The sequence below is a fragment of the Protomyctophum bolini genome (genome assembly GCF_963924005.1).
Source record: "Protomyctophum bolini genome assembly, chromosome: 11".
Lineage (NCBI taxonomy): Eukaryota > Metazoa > Chordata > Actinopteri > Myctophiformes > Myctophidae > Protomyctophum > Protomyctophum bolini.
The window spans coordinates 39,236,831-39,253,402 of record NC_137872.1 but is presented as its reverse complement, the minus strand read 5'-3'; the positions used below and the strand labels follow the sequence as shown (position 1 = coordinate 39,253,402).

Genomic DNA, 16,572 nt, shown 5'->3' with positions numbered 1-16,572 from the left:
AAGTGTATGGGGCTTTTGGGAATTGAAATACAATACAATACAATACAATACAATACAATACAATACAATACAATACAATACAATACAATACAATACAATACTCTGCAATGCAATGCAATGCAATCCTTAACAGAGGAAATATCTCAGGGCCAGTCCAGGCCACTAAACATTACCCTTCCGCCTCCTCATTTCCATGTAGTTAAATCAGTTTCAAAGGGGAAAAAAAAAAACACTGGAGCAGCTTGCCGGGTTTCTGTCCACCGAGTGAAAGATGCAACCAGGTACGGTGGACCGTGTTATGCAACCACATAAGGGCTATACCAACTAAACCCTATATAGGAGAAGCTCTCGTCATCCTGCTAAATACCTAACCGACACTGACTTCGCTGATGACATCGCACTTATCAGTCAATCATTGGAATACGCTCAGGCTCTCCTTCCGTCTCTTGAGCAGGCCTCCAACTGTGTTTGGGTCTTTATCTCAACGAGACCAAAACTGAATACGTAAATACAGTATATGCAAATCCAACAATAACCACATTATAAAAACACTTAACAACACTCCTCTGAAACAGGTTGATGACTACAAGTATTTGGGTTCAAATATCTTCTTCCTAAAATGGCTTTCAAACTAGGAAGGGTATGGCCTGGTCAGCCTGCAATGACATGCATAAGATCTGGTCATCACAGCACAGGACGACTGGCTCCGAGACATGGACACTTTTAAAGAAACTACAGAAACGGTTGGATGGCACTTGCCTTCTAATGAGAGCGCAAAATCTGTCTTGGAAGAGCCACCCATCGACTAATCTAATATACGGGGTCGGCAACCTTCCCCGTGTTTCTTCACTAGTCCAATCCAGAAGAACACAGTTTGCCGGCCACTGCTACAGAGCTGACAATGAGGTTATATCTTCCCTTCTTCTCTGGAGTCCTGCCTCAAAGCAGACCAGAGGTAGAAAACTGTCGTTCCCTGATGTCATCGCTAGGGACACAGGCATCAGTAAGCAGGAACTGGGGATGGCAATGAAGGACCGGGAAGTCTGTCGTGTTATTGTGAAATCCACGATCTCGACCGTGGTCGAAAATAATCTAGACTAGACTCTAGAGAGGCGACTGTGAAACAAGAAATAATGTACTTGTGAAGTGTTCTTGTGTAGTGACAGTGTTACTGGATTGCGGCAAAATCCATGACCATTTTCTTTACTATATGGTGTCTTTTTCTACTAATAGTTATTGACCTTTATGAATCACCAAGCTCCGTTTGTAGTCTCGTATCTATGCTTTAGCTCCGAGAAGGGGTTACGAGGGTATCCCTGCATCGGTAGAACGGGCGTTGAGCCGTCCAACAACAGTGGTGAAAAGGTATCAGAACCGAGCTACAGATGATGAACTTATAGCGAAAGGCAAGTAAAACTTTATGTCAGGGGTGAAACAGCCGCTTACAAAGCGGTTGTTCGTCAGCCAGTGCCATGTTTTCCCAATGCAATCTCACGGAAGCAGTACTGCGCATGCATGCGGACGGGGGTTGACTGGACTACATTTTTTATTTAAGCCTGATTCACACAGTTATTTCACCCCTGATTTAACATTTCATGAGTTACAGTTTATCATCTGTAGCTCAGCTCTGAATGATGCCTTTACTTTTTGGAAACGATAGTCTGTTCACAGAAGTTGTTGTAGGACATGGGGATTATCTGACGAGGTACCATTTGAGTGGGCAAAACCTTACATATACTAAATATATTTAATAATAGTATCTTTTTATATTTTTCCAAAAAACCAATTTTTTTTACAAACAACCCTTTGTTTTAACCTGCCAGGTTATAGAGTATGAAAGTTGCAGTACTTTCTTTCTCACTTGTCTACAATGAAGTAGGCTACAGAGTCACGTTAAACTGCTCCGTTGCAACTACCATCGTCGATGTAGTGCATGGATGCATTTGCAATTTCGGTGGAACCCATGGGAGAGGGTTAGGTATAGAGTCTACCTAACCCTCTCCCATGAACAGCTTACTGGGAAGTGGGAAGAGAGGTAATATATGGACCCGGCGGCTTACCAGCGGTATATATAAACTTTATTACAGGCTTGTGGCCCACAAGGTAAGACAGTACATCACTTATACAGGACAAAAAATACAGTACATTTACCCAGCCCCACAGGTTACTATACTCTAAGAGAGGCACTCATGCCAGTGTCCTCTGATGGTATAAGTGTACCTGACAGAACTATACGGCCTGGGTCTGTCCAATGATTCCATTCGGTGAGTGATCCAGCCTGCTCATGGATCTGAAAGTCAGGTTCCTCAACAGAGCCATGGAGGTAGTGAGACCCAACGAACAGAAAAGCCTGCACTGGCTCTAGTGCTCCTGCAGGGTTTCTTTAACATACACAGTCATTGGGTGGAGCTTCCATGCACATGCATGAGAACAACAACATAGAGGCCCCTTTTCCACCGGTTGGTTCCCGATGGGAACCGGTTAAGTTATTTTTGGTTCTTAGTCCATGAGCCAGAGCTCCAAAATTGGAACGTTAATTATGAATTGAGTGTGCAAAACCATACCTATATTAGATTGTTATCACCATGACACGTCCCCAATTGAGTACTTACACGAAGACAATGATTTATTGTGTAACAAATTGTACATATTTAAATATGCAAATGAGGCATTATGTAGGAAAAAAAGCAAAATAGTCGAAAATATGCAAAAGCTACTACTGTGGAAGGGTTATCATGTATTAATTTACTCGTATTGATCCTATAAACAATTTACTATAGGTGTAGTTTTTCCCACCAATTTTGGAGCTCTGGCTCATGGACTAAGAACCAAAAAGAACTGAACCGGTTCCCATTAGGGGGAACCAACCGGTGAAAAGGGGGTCAGAGAGCGCTTTAACACTAAGCAACAGTGCAAGACTAAGAACTTTCCTATGGCGATCCAGCCTACAGGACATGGACTGGTTGTCGGAGGGTTTCCACAACTCGGGATGCCAGCCCAAAGACGAGGCAGAAAGGGCAGGCAAAGTGTGCCGAGATGAGCCCTTTATTGGCGGAGCTGCCACTGCTTGTGCCCACAGAGTGCTGCATGAGGGACATGTGTGTTATATCGTGTTTGTGAATGTAACCTTTACGGCGCCTAACATATTTGTGTTCCTGTATGCTTTCCCTGTGTGTGGACATAAATAAATTGTTACACACACACACACACACGCTCTCGGGTCACATGTCAACCAGGACGTAAATATAACCAGGGTGTGTGGGTGCGTCTGAGAATTAGGACGGCACAGATCGCTTCACGGTGGGTTTAATCCCGCAGACAAGGCCAGTCAGACAGCAGCTATAATCCCAAATTAGCTGCGCTCTGACATCCATGGCGAGATTACACAGCCGTGTATAGGAGAGCCTGTATAAGCCAGTGGTTTGGTAGAATGCAGTGGTGGAATTAGTTCACTTTCCACCGTGGAAAGGAACTAATTACATCTACTTAACCCATTTAGACCTGAGGCCGATTCTAGAAAGAAAAGAAAGAAAAAAAAAGATTTTTCAAAAATAGAAGATCTACAAGCTCGTAGCACGGCACCGAGTGCCACGCTAACGAGCTTGTAGATCTGCTATTTTTTTTTTCAAACAGCTAAAGTATAATATAATGCTTAAAACACCGAAAGGGGTTCCCTTCCAGAATGGGTCACTGCACTTAAGTCAACAGGTACTCTGAGGGGACAGCGGGCATATCAGCGTGGTTTGATACTTTTCTTAAAAAACCACTGCCGAGCAGAGCAGAGCAGAGAAGAGAAGAGAAGAGAAGAGAAGACAAGACAAGACAAGACAAGACAAGACAAGACAAGACAAGACAAGACAAGACAAGACAAGACAAGACAAGACAAGACAAGACAACAGAACAGAACAGAACACCCCACGTGCTCGCCGTGTACACACAGATCATACTACGCGACACACGACAGGCAAAGAATACACAGGGTTGAACACATGTGCACATATGTAGCCTAAATATTGAAATTGCAAAACAAAATGCTATTAAACGGTATTAAAACCACAAGATAAGAAGAGGTGGACACAGCAATGAGATTAATAAAGCTAGGGGGGGGGGGGGGGACAGTAATGCAAGGAAAAGGGGAAAAAAGATAGGCTTGAAGAAGATTTAAGAGTGGGCTTCTCTATAACAACTGAAGGGAGAGCATTCCAGACCAATAATGTACACACACACACACACACACACACACACACACACACGCTTACAGCTGTGCAGTTGGTACTACAAGGTTAATCTATCGCACGCACGCACACGCACACAGAGGTCAAGCTAGCATGTGGAGCCTGATGGAGCTACATCAGGCATAGAGGACTATAGTGTCCAATTCACTTTGTGATGTGCCGATCGAGGAGGAAAGAGAGAGTCAGTGGCTAAATGTGCTCCTTATCCTCACTAAACTTAATGTAATTTCATCCTCATGTGTATATGAAGGCAGGCCACACAGGGGTAATATATGAAACAGTAAGCCTACTGTACGTGGCCTGCAGTCAAGCTAGAGAGAGCATTGTTTTGCTCCTGATCGGCCTGTCTGTCTGTCTTCATACTGTATCTCAGTCTTTAAGGTAATGGTGGACTGCAATAATGAGGCTGCGTGTGTATATATATATACTATTAATTAACATTTCTGTACATCAAACACAACGTTCAGCACCCTGTGGGCTCTATGCTGGCTGACTCAGACTTCAATTAAAATAATCAAACCACTTCCGGGGGGGAATTTCACTTCAAACCACTCCTGGGATCATTTTCAGACACTTTCAGCCACCTACGATTCTTGATTCAATATTTAGATATTTGGCAGCCTATTCATTTAGATCATACACACCGCTCCGGCATTTAATTTCAAAACGCACACCTTCGAAAGTCCACCTAATGTTGTTAACGCAATGAAATAAAGAGGACCAGAAAACCACTTATCTGCCAAGTACAGTTCATTCATCATTTCATCATAATTATTGATCTCCTCTCGCCGTTTACTACAAGGAAGCGTTGCTGGCATAGTGCCAGCCTGCGTTCGCTGCCTGCTGCTGTGTCAGCCAAAAGGAATGCCCACTGTGCGCTCTGTGCCAAAGATATCCACACACACACACACACACACACACACACCACACCACACCCCCCCTACATTATCCCAATCAATTTGTACTTCAGACAGAGTCACTTTGGATCCATTCATGCTGACAGGGAGAGAAGGGCGAGAATCTCCCCTCCTCTCCTCACAGTGGAATTGAGTCAGCAGAGATTTGGCAGACGATCAGAGTGAGTTGTTTTCTGTAGCTGGAGGAACGTAAAGTGCAACCGTAAGGGAGTTGTTGATGATACCCACCAGAGTGCTTTAGAGAGAGAGAGAGAGAGAGAGAGAGAGAGAGAGAGAGAGACCCACCAGAGTGCTTTAGAGAGAGAGAGAGAGAGAGAGAGAGAGAGAGAGAGAGAGAGAGAGAGAGAAGCTTTTCCTGTGTGGAGTTTGCATGTTCTCCCCGTGTCCCCTAGGTTTTAGGTACACTCACAAAAAACATGCAGTAATCCTGGTCTCTAAAGTGCCTCCCCCTGGCCAGCCGGGGCGCCTGCTGGAGGGGAAAGGAACTGGTTGGAATAACGTGTTCCTTCCACGCGTTACGTGACGTCCAACCAGGGAAACTCCCCCCTGTCAGGTGTAAACGAGCAACTTGGACACTCAGGCATGAAGGAAGCATGAGTTCAAGTCCGTCTCCCCTTGTCCCCCATATATTGGGACTAGGTTGGCGGAGGGTGTGTAGAGCCCAGGATCACATTAGATGATTGACACAGGGGTGAAAAATGGGTTAAAAGATCGTGGGATAAAAATGATAGATTAAAAAAAAGCAGCTTTTCCATCTTATTTATTCATCAGAGGCAGGATTCTTTAAAACAACCGGAGTCCAGTAACTGCCAGCTCCTATTTTTAAGCTACACAAAATATGTCTACATATGTCTACACGTACACGCAATCTAAAAGCTCATGTTTTGAGCCACATGTTTTGAACTTGTAAATCTGCTATTTTGGCCGAATGGATCATTTGTAGGATTTTTTGGGGTGAAAATTCAATGTATTCTTGTACGTTATACTTGTACGTTAATGCCACCACTTATTATTTCTCAACAAAAAAACAATAAACAAAGTTATAAAAAAAATTAAAAAATAAAATAGTCAAAGGGACAGTGCCTTAAATACCATCATACATGTCTAAATACTTATCCTAAGTGAGTGAAACTCACAGCTTAAAAAAATCTGGTACCATAAATATAGGACAAACATGGGAAACGACCGGTACCTGGGATCTGGTACCATAATATAGGACAAACATGGGACAATGCTCAATCGACTACTCTGCTACCACTACCAACATGTGGAATGTCCTGACACCATCCAATAAAAGATGTGAATCACTAGTTTATTTCTAAATTGGCCTGAATCGGTAGACCACAACGGGTGGTAAATGTAAATTCCCATCGAAAGGAGCCCGTCATTCACGGTATTTGCGAACTTATCCTGTTAGCCTTATAATGTCTGAGTCTGTATTTTAGAATAGTGTGTACAGCAGCACATGGTAGTATTAGTACTACAAACGGTTATGTAAGAGAAGCCGGTCGACCTACCCACACAGTCCTTAGTGCCAGCTGTTGCAATCAGGCTGCATATATCCCAGCCCTGACTGACCCCCCCCAGGCCCATATGTTCCGTTCTGTTCTGTGACCACCGACTCGTGATTTTCTCTGGCAACCCTGGCACAGTTGCACATTGACTCTACCAGGCAGTGGGCATAATAGTACATAACATTACAAAACCATGACAGATGCCTGAAGGATAACTGCTGTATATGTTTCATTGCAGGATTCCACGCACGCAGCCACGCACACATGCACAAGGCTGCGCATGCACGCACGCACGCAGGCAGGCAGACACACACACACACACACACACACACAGACAGGCAGGCAGGCACGCACACATGCACAAGGCTGCGCACGCACGCACGCACGAAGGGAGGCAGACACACACACATTCACACACAGACAGGCAGGCACGCACACACAAAGAGGGAAGTATATCTAGGATTCTCTGCAGGAAGTGGTACCTCTGCAACCCGACTCTGGTTAAGCGATATGAGATGGATGGCTCTTCTCATATATTTAGCTCTATAAGAATCAGTCAATCACACATATTTTTGTCATTTATATAAGGAATTCTGAGAGAGGACTGCCATTGTGTGGATATTATCTGTTCTAAGGTCACAGAGGTCTAATCTATTTTATTTTTTTACACAATGCCATTCAAACAAGGTGCAACTTTTCTTTTTAGGTTTAGTTGTGTTCATTTAAAATACACCTCCTCTACGTTTTCTATCACCTGACCAAAACCAGTGAATGATGGGAACAGAAATGCCCTTCAAAGCTGTGCAGACATGCATGTGTCCCTGCAGGTCATCCACAGAACACTGTATAGATTCAACAATGTGGGGGCTGGGGACCCCCAGGGGTCCTTGAGAGGTGCCGTAGATGTTGCCTGGCATGGCCAGACTAAATGTCACTGCTAATCTGTCAAGCCCCCCCCCCCCCTTCTCTCACTGGCAGATTGGTCTAGTTTTCCAGACTATCTCAGATTGTCAGGGCATGTGCTCTGGGACACTTAAACATACAGACTCTCTGCTCATTTGATGCTGGTACGAATTGGTTATTCCATAAACTGTCTGTAGCTCGGCAGATCAACCGTGAAGAGAGTGAAACCTGTATGAGCATAATAGTCCTTCCTCAATTAAACATAGTGACATTTTTAATAGCCTATGAGAGACATTTTATAATCTGGACCGGAACCCCCTTGGTATTACAGTATGTTCCAGAGAGCCAGACACTGTCTAAATGTAATCCTCCCCTCAAACTAGGACACTATAACCCCAAATGATCCCAGAGGATGGTGTTTTATTGTAATTTATTTTTTTATTTTTATGAAATGTTTTGTTAAGTACAAACCATGCTGTGGTCGGTGTCTGTACTGTAGGCTAATGTCTGATGTAAATGCATGTAATCAACATACTATTATGAAAAGCAGTTTTAGTCTATAGGACATAGCCTAATGCTTTATTCTATTTTAAATTAAACCACTAGCTCTCCCCTATTTTACAAAATTAATCTCACATTGCTCGTGCAATTTCCCCCTAGAATAAGAGACAAACACTTATTGGAGCTATTTGATTCTTATAGGTATAGTCGCTGTAAGCACTGGACCAGGGCAATTTTGTAGGCTGTATTGTCTGATTATGCTCTTTACAACAATACATTAAATAAAATATGAACTCACCTTCACGTTTATTCCATGTATCCGACAGGTTGTGCACTCACTGCACTGCTCGTGGATGGACAGTTGCTCAGGTTCAGATGAGGTCTAGATAGAAAGGCGTTCACTTCACTAGTAGTAGTCTGTTTTGGAAGTTCATCTGCAGCAGTAACAGTCCAACAGCACTGCAGGGGAGACGGTGATGATGCCGGGCTGCTTTGCATGCTTTCATTCTGCACCGCGCGGACTGGAGACTGGAGCGACTGTCTGTCTGTCTGCACACGTACAACACAACAACGCAGCTCTCTAGTCACATATTCTAGCTTCACCGCAGTTCAGCATTCTGAATACATGTGTTCTAAGTAGTATATCTCTGTCTGACTCGGGATTAATTGAAGAACCGCGGGGACGTGGTGGTGGTCATGCCGCCCCGTCGCATATGTCTCTCTAGCCTTCAGTAGAGAGACCCGGAGAGAACGTTAACCCAACACGTAGAATAATCTGATTATTGGGATCCCGCGGCGCGCAGGCTGCCTGCACTAGTCTGTGCACACACAGACAGACAAAACGAAACTAAGCCAGATTAGAGAGAGAGAGAGAGAGACGTCAGTATTCAAGTGTCTACAGTGACAGTAGGCCTACACTACATCTTCTCTCACTCACTATGTTGCGTCAAAACATCAAAACACAGAGAATCGTGAGTTTCGACTCTCTCTCTCCACCACTCTTTACTGCAGTCCTAAAAGCATACGCAGATTCTGTTGGATCTTAACACTCGATCACGCACAGGACTTTTTTAAGGGGCAAAATCACTGTCACAGCTATAGACTACTTACTTATCAACACAAGTAGCCTACAGCTACAGCTGAGAATGTTTTTAAAACAAATGTAAAATGTTTTTCATTATTAATAGTATGCATGTTTTACTGACTGCTAGACTTACTAGGCCTACGAAAAGAAACCTAACCCAACCCACTCTGAACAAACAGAAACAGCTGTGAGCCTTATTGGCCAGACGTGGGGTTTTTTGCGTGATAAATAATGGATTACACAATTTTGTGTTCAAATGTAGCCTATATGGTTCAAATCCACAGCATGACTGCAGCTATGGGCACAATACTAGCTGACCTCCACCCTGCCCTCAGGTTCACTCTCTCACCCACATCAGGCTAAAGTCATTAAAGTCAACTCCATTTCTTATCATCACCAGAGTATGCTAGTCTAATAATCGAAGGCTAATCAGAAATCTAAAAAAAAAAGGCAACCACAAGCATAAACGTCTTCAGCTGTGCCTTGATTTAAAAGAAAACTGAATGTTGCTTCTCCACATTTTATTTTATTGTCTTTTGGCTATGATGATCTGGGCTTGAGAAATGTAAAAAGCATACTCACCACTGCATTGTATGAGACACAGTCACATAGTCACATACACATAGTCGAGCAGTACCACCTAGTGTTCATTTGATGAACACAGGCCACTGCAGAATCACCAGATATCAAAGCGTGAAACATACTTGAATGAATAGTTTATTTCGGTGCTCTACACTTACATGTTAAGTTTCATCATTTGCATTAAAGTTTTTACAAAGACATGGCACCGAAAAGGTCTAGGCTGAAGTCGAAGCTTATTTTGCCTAGCCTTTTTTAAGTTAATACAAAGAAAATAAAGAAAATACAAAGGAAACAGAAAAAAATAAAGCATTTTTTAGAACTTATGATAATCTTATGGTAATGTTTAATAATGATAATAATAATGATCTTATGATACTAATAATCAGTACAGGTGTGCTAGCCTGGCTAATAAGCCAGACCGAATCAGCCATTGGCAAAAATAAGTGTGATTTGAGTCTGGCTTTAGCCAGGCTACAGGTGTGCAGCAGTCTAGCCCTGACTTTGTGAAAATTCATGAAATAAAACACAAAAACAATCTTAACATGATTTATTATAATTCAAACTTAAATTGAAAAAACGTAGACAATATTATAAAAATTAAATATACAATTCAAACTTAAATCGAAAAAGATAAGACTTTTACAAGTCTTAAGAGTTGATGTGACACTTTTACACCAACTCACCTCTGAGATATCAGGCCACCAATTATGTACATACAGACTTTTTATGAAACATTTTCTCAGCCTGGCATGGCATCCCATTCTGGGCACGTTGGGAATTTTCAAAAGATTTCACCAAATTATCGCCTATCTTGGCTATCTTTTACCCAAAGATAAGATAAGGTTGGGATCTGGGACTGGACTCCAACATTGAGGAACGGGAATCTGTTCCATCACATTTGGAACCGTTCCCGGAACTGGTTTTATTAGTCACAGCTGGTATGTGGACTTCTCGTCTGCTATACAATTACAATACCGATGGACCCATTCTTGATTTCGTCGACAAATACTATGATCAAAAAAATGTTTGTCGACTACCTTTTTTCACTGATGAAAACTAAATGAAAACTAAGCCATGATGATTAAAACTGACAAAATATGACAATTGTCAGCAAATAAAAACTAGACGTAGATATTACGAAGGGACATTTTAAACTTAGTTGGTTGCATGCTGAAAACAACAGATCTACAAGCTCACAACATGTCGCAGTGAGCTTGCCATTTTCAGCAAGTGTGAATCCTGATGAAGTGAAAATGGAAGACCCTGATGTAAACAAGATTTCAATCAATCACTCGTTAAAGGACCACTTCACCACTTTTCAACCTATTTTCATATAATGTCCTCACTAATAATCATGAAAAAATGGCACGATTTTTTTCTACTCAGTCTGTCTCATAGGAGGGCTGTGGGCAGTTTAGAAACAGTCTTCCGTGACATTATCATTAGGCAGATTCATTTTTAAACAAGAGATTTTCATTATCGCGAGAACGATGGCTTCAATTTTCTCATTGCAACTTTTCAGGACTAGAAAGCCTGCAGTTTCTATTAGCTTGTATTCCCCATCGATGATGTCACTGGAAGACAGTTTCTGAACTGCCCACAGCCGTCCTATGAGACACAGACAGAGTAGAAAAAAATTGCGCCATTTCCTCATGATTATTAGTGAAGATTGAAAAGTGGTGAAGTGGTCTGTTAAGGGTTAGGCTTCATGAGTAATAACTGTACACCGTTCTTTGGGGATGATGGATCATGTAACTATTAGTCATTGCAATGTCCACAAAGTATCCTTAACAATAAGTAAACAAAATGTCTTTTAGACATTGCCCATGGGCATAACCCAACCCACTCTGAACAAACAAAGAAGCTGTGAGCCTTGGCCTGGATTACATTGCAAGTGTCCTTGCAATGTCCACAGAGTATAGTATAGAATAGATATTGTAGTAGAATACAGTAAAACATTTGTGTATTCTAAATCGGAATAATTGCCACAGAGTGTTTGTTCAGTAACAGCCGCATCGCCGCCTCTACAGCTCTTTGGTAAGCAGAACATACATTTTCAGGCGGGTTGCCAATTTCAGCCAAACCCATGTCTCAACTTTACCCATTTAACTAGTTTTCCAGGTCCAATGTTTGTCTGCTCACTTCTGTGTCATCACTCACACATCACATCACATCACGTCACACCCTGAAAATGCATTTTCTGTAAAGAACTAGAGACAAGGAGACTCCTGTAGCTGAACAAACACTCTAAGTCTATAGCAATCAGTAAAAAATGTATCTCTCTCTCACACACACACTTTAATAATAGTTATACCAAAAGAGCGTCGCAGTCCCTTTCAGAACGACGAGTGGCCACGGAAATAATTCCCCGTTCATTTTCCCCATAGGCTTTTCAAAAAGTATTTATACCGCAGGCCACAAACGGTCACAAGCGTACGGTCCCTCTCCTTCATGGTGTGCGTCCGTCGTCCTCTCGTGTCTCGTCAGCTGTCCGCTTTGCCTAAACCGTTTAAGGCGTACGGTCTCTCGTCCGAATGCTGGTTGCGCATGTGACTGTTGCGCTGACTGCTGGTGATGAAGAATTTGCCACATGCGGAACACTGGTACGGTTTCTCTCCCGTGTGACACCTCCTGTGGATGGTCAGATTCTGGCTCTGGGCAAACGCCTTGCCGCAGATGTCACACGTGTAGGGCTTCACCCCGGAATGAGTCCTCACGTGCACCACCAGGTGCTCCTTCCTGAAAAACGCCTTTCCACAGACGTCGCACGCGTGCTCCCGCACGTCCGTGTGCGCTCTGGCGTGTGCGATCATCACGCATTGCTTTGAGAACGTTTTTCCGCAAATGTGGCAAAAATGACAATTGCTGTGGGCGTCTTTTAAATGACGTAACAACTCGTCCGTGGACGTGCAGGCTTTCCCACAAACGCCGCATTTGTTGTTGTGCGTTTTTATGTGCTTCATTAAAGTGCGTGTGTATTCAAACTCCTTGCCGCACACGGGACAAACGTTTCTCGAATTACCACAAAGCAATGTTGCTTTTGGGGCTAGGTCCTCATGAGCATAACTGAGAACTGTTGCCATATTTACTGTTTGATTCTCATCACAAGAGTGTCTTTCATCGTCCATCACCCACTCCTCATCGCTGCCGGCGTCATCGGGGGACCGTGATTGGTACGTAGTCTCAATCTCCGCTCCATCTCGGTCGCACGGCTCGCTCTTCACGCCATCAGGAGAGGAACCGACCTCCGTCGTGATGATGAACTCGTCCTGCTCTTCTTTTAGTTGCGGCGTCTCGAGGTTTGGCCGAGTCATGCAGCTGTTCCACACGTCGTGTTCCGTCTTTTCTGAAGGCCCTGGAAGGAACTCACGCCCCACACTGTGGTCCTCTGACTCCTCAAGTGGTTCCTCCAGGGAGCCCGGGGGGAACGCTGGGGGTCCTCGGAGCTTCTCCTGCAGGATGGGCATGTACGCGTGGTCGGGTATGGTGCTTGTGCCCTCCAGAGGATCTACAGTTACAGCCAGGGGAAGACAGTGGGGGTAGTTACTAGCTATCAAAGTAGCCCCACAAGCAGAACCCAATGGTACTGAAGTTTCTGACATTTTTGAGACCCAGTTACCATGGGGTCCTATTCCACCTCTACCCTGTCACCGGGTACTCGAACATAAATAAACATAAATACCTCGGATACGTCCTTTCTGCGCTGTTTGAGGGCTTTTCAATGTGTGAACTCTAGTTTCCAACACACACCGCTGCGAATTCTCCTGTGCCGCGGAAGCCGTTAAGTATTTTTAATCTTTGTTTGACCAATTTGGTCGCTTTGATTCTTCTCTTCCTTCCATATTTATTGACACCTCATTGTACCGCCTATCTGGCTAGCTAGTGGCTATAGCTATAACTGAGCAGATCAGAGGCAGGAACATAGCCACGCACAAGCCAATCGCACAGCGGGAGGCGGTACAATAAACGATAAATAAACAAGGAAGGAAGAGAGGAATCAAAGCTTCCAAATCAGTCAAACATAGATTAAAAATACTTAACGGCTTCCGCGGCACAGGATGATTCGCAGCGATGTATGTTGTAAACCAGAGTTCACACATTCAGAAGCCCTCAAACAGCGCAGAAACCACGTTACCGAAGGTAATTATGTCCGCGTTCCATTATTTCCATACGAAAACACATCACCGCATAGGGACCCTACGGGTCAGCCCGGTTCGGTTCGGATTGGGCTGACCCCAAGAGGGGTTCCGAGAGGGGCTACTATCAAAGCAGAGACAAACTGCAAAAAATGGCACACTCGGTCCGTTTAAACACAACTTGCTGGGTGAATGGCTCAAGAAAGCTCATACAATAGAAAGAATAGCCATAACGGCAGGCCTTCTCCACTACGATTTCATGGACACTCATTTGCCTGAAAAACAACACTTCCCATGCCGTATCATGATATAAATGTATTGAAAATCAAACAATAGCAAATATGTCTGTACCCTTAATAGTAGTGTTAATGGTGTCTTTTGTGTTTGCCTGTTTTTTTCTTTTGAATGTATGCTGCAGCAATTTCTGAAGAAGCCGACAAAACATATGTTGTACACTTGCTCCGGCACACAAGATGCAACAATAAAGAACTCGGGTTGCACCACTCAGTTCACACGGGTGTGATCTTTTTAACCAAACACTCCCGCTCCTTCTATGGACCAGAGCTAGTAGTAGTACTGTACCAGCCATTGTTTACATTACAAGCTTTAGCATGTTAGCACCGTGCTAGCGACGAGGTAGTCCGTATTTGTTCAGAACCCTTAAAGTTGTTTCGGATAAACTGGAACCTAAACAATGGCCGCCGGTTCCGTGAAAAGCACGGAACCAGTTCTAGTTGTTCTCGTGAAAAAGTGGTCATTCACTCACACATACCTGTGGTGTTGTCTCTGAGAAGGGCCCGCAGGAGACCGATCTCCTCTCTGGACCTGGACACTTCTACACGGTACAAGGACAGGGTCTTCTCCACCTCTCCACAGATGTCCACAACCGCGGCGGATAGCCGCTCCGACACGAAGGCGCTGAGGTGTAACATGTCGTCTGATCTGATCTCCAGAGAGTGGATGTCTGTACAGAGAAGTGTGTGATGTTGTTGTCTCCAGCCCACAACACAAATAGTCTCTGAACGAACCGTGTAGAAATTACAAATGTGCAGAGTAACACTCTTTACACAGAATGTCGCTAAAACAACCTTAAGACACAAGTACAGTACACACAGAAGGGCTGTGCGCACTGCAGAGCAAACTTTTAATATAATAGTTTGACTGTAACAAAGAACCCACACCGGTGTAAGCAGCTGAGTAGTGGGCCGTTGTGAGCAGTGAACAGTCTTTACTTTAGCCAGCGCTTCTTCCGGTGAACCAGAGTAATCTAGTAAGAGAGTGGCGATACTAGCGTTGACTCCCATTCTAACAATGGAATGCGGAAGTGCTCAATCTATCTCAATGGGATAGTTCCAGCCATAGGAGCAATGTTTGGAACTATAGCCCATAATGCCCGTCGCTACTCTCCTACTCTACTCTTCTTCTTCTGGTTTCCGGCAGGCTGTGCAATCTAGTGCAATGCAGTGCTGCCCTCTACAGTTTGGAGTATACTCGTTTATCGTAAAGTAAATTAAAACCGTGTCCACCCAGTGATTCCATTCCCTTATCCCCAATAGACTAGTCCAGCCTGGGGTTCCCAAACTTTTTTGGACCAGGTACCCCTTTTGGCGTAGATATTTTTCCAGGTATCCCCTCATCCTCGCAACACAGATAACAATATATTTACAACCACACGTAGTGTTTCCTGCAGGAAAAAGCTTTGGCATGGTGCTGGGCGCAGGGGGGCCTTCTTTGTCGAACATTTTGATTAATTAATTAATTTGATTAAATAATGAATTAATAAGATTAATAAATTAAGATTCATTTGTATTATTGCTCTTGTATTGCTATTGGAGACACTGGGGGGACATTGGGCAGGCACTGGGGAGACAGTGGGGAGGCACTCGGGAGGCACTCAGGGGGACACTGGGGACTAAGGCACTGGGGAGGCACTTCGGGAGGCACTCGGGAGGCACTCAGGGGGACACTGGGGAGACACTCAGGGGCACTGGGGAGGCACTCAGGGGGACACTGGGGAGGCACTGAGGGGACACTGGGGAGGCACTGGGAAGGCACTGAGGGGACACTGGGGAGGCACTGGGAAGGCACTGAGGGGACACTGCAGGGAGGCACTGGGAAGGCACTGAGGGGACACTGGGGAGGCACTGGGAAGGCACTGAGGGGACACTGGGGAGGCACTCAGCGGGACACTGGGGAGGCACTGGGGAAGCACTGAGGGGACACTGGGGAGGCACTGGGGAGAAACTGCAGCCACTGGGGATGCACTGGGGAGACATTGGGGAGGCACTGGGGAGACACTGGGGAGGCACTCAGGGGGACACTGGGGAGGCACTCAGGGGACACTGGGGAGGTACTGCGGAGCCACTGGGCAGACACTGGGGAGGCACCATGGCGGACACTGGGGAGGCACTGGGCAGACACTGCAGGGCAGACACTTGGGGAGGCACTGGACATTTCTTTTTTGGCAGCTTGGGTATCCCCTGGCTATGCGTTGCGTACCCCTAGGGGTCCGCGGACACTTTGGGAACCGCTGGACTAGTCCATTCAGTCACTCAGAAATTGAGTCTGAGTAACTGTGAATTCCTCCCTCAGCACACTATCCAAATATTCTCCACTGACGTCCTCAGCATTTAAAAATATTTTTGCTGCTTCCAGCACCCCCTCTTAATTGCACAGGTTTCTGTTAAAACTCCATTAGGC

General features: G+C 44.6%; 1 protein-coding gene across 2 annotated transcripts; it reads right to left on the bottom strand.

Annotated features, from left to right (window-relative positions):
- Positions 1-10,268: 10,268 nt before the first annotated feature.
- Positions 10,269-15,062, bottom strand: LOC308324042 (uncharacterized protein). 2 transcript variants are annotated; one of them, XR_013964868.1, is made up of 3 exons: positions 14,645-15,062; positions 10,859-13,244; positions 10,269-10,803 (listed from the first exon to the last, which is right to left on the bottom strand). XR_013964868.1 is itself a non-coding variant. In XM_080775948.1 (2 exons), the coding sequence occupies exons 1-2, from the start codon at positions 14,802-14,804 to the stop codon at positions 12,220-12,222; spliced, it is 1,185 nt and encodes a 394-aa protein (XP_080632074.1). In that variant the 5' UTR covers positions 14,805-15,062; the 3' UTR covers positions 10,269-12,219. The 2 variants fall into 2 exon arrangements, 1 of the variants encoding a protein (XP_080632074.1); XM_080775948.1 differs by having other exon boundaries at positions 10,269-13,244.
- Between the last annotated feature and the right edge of the window lie 1,510 nt (positions 15,063-16,572).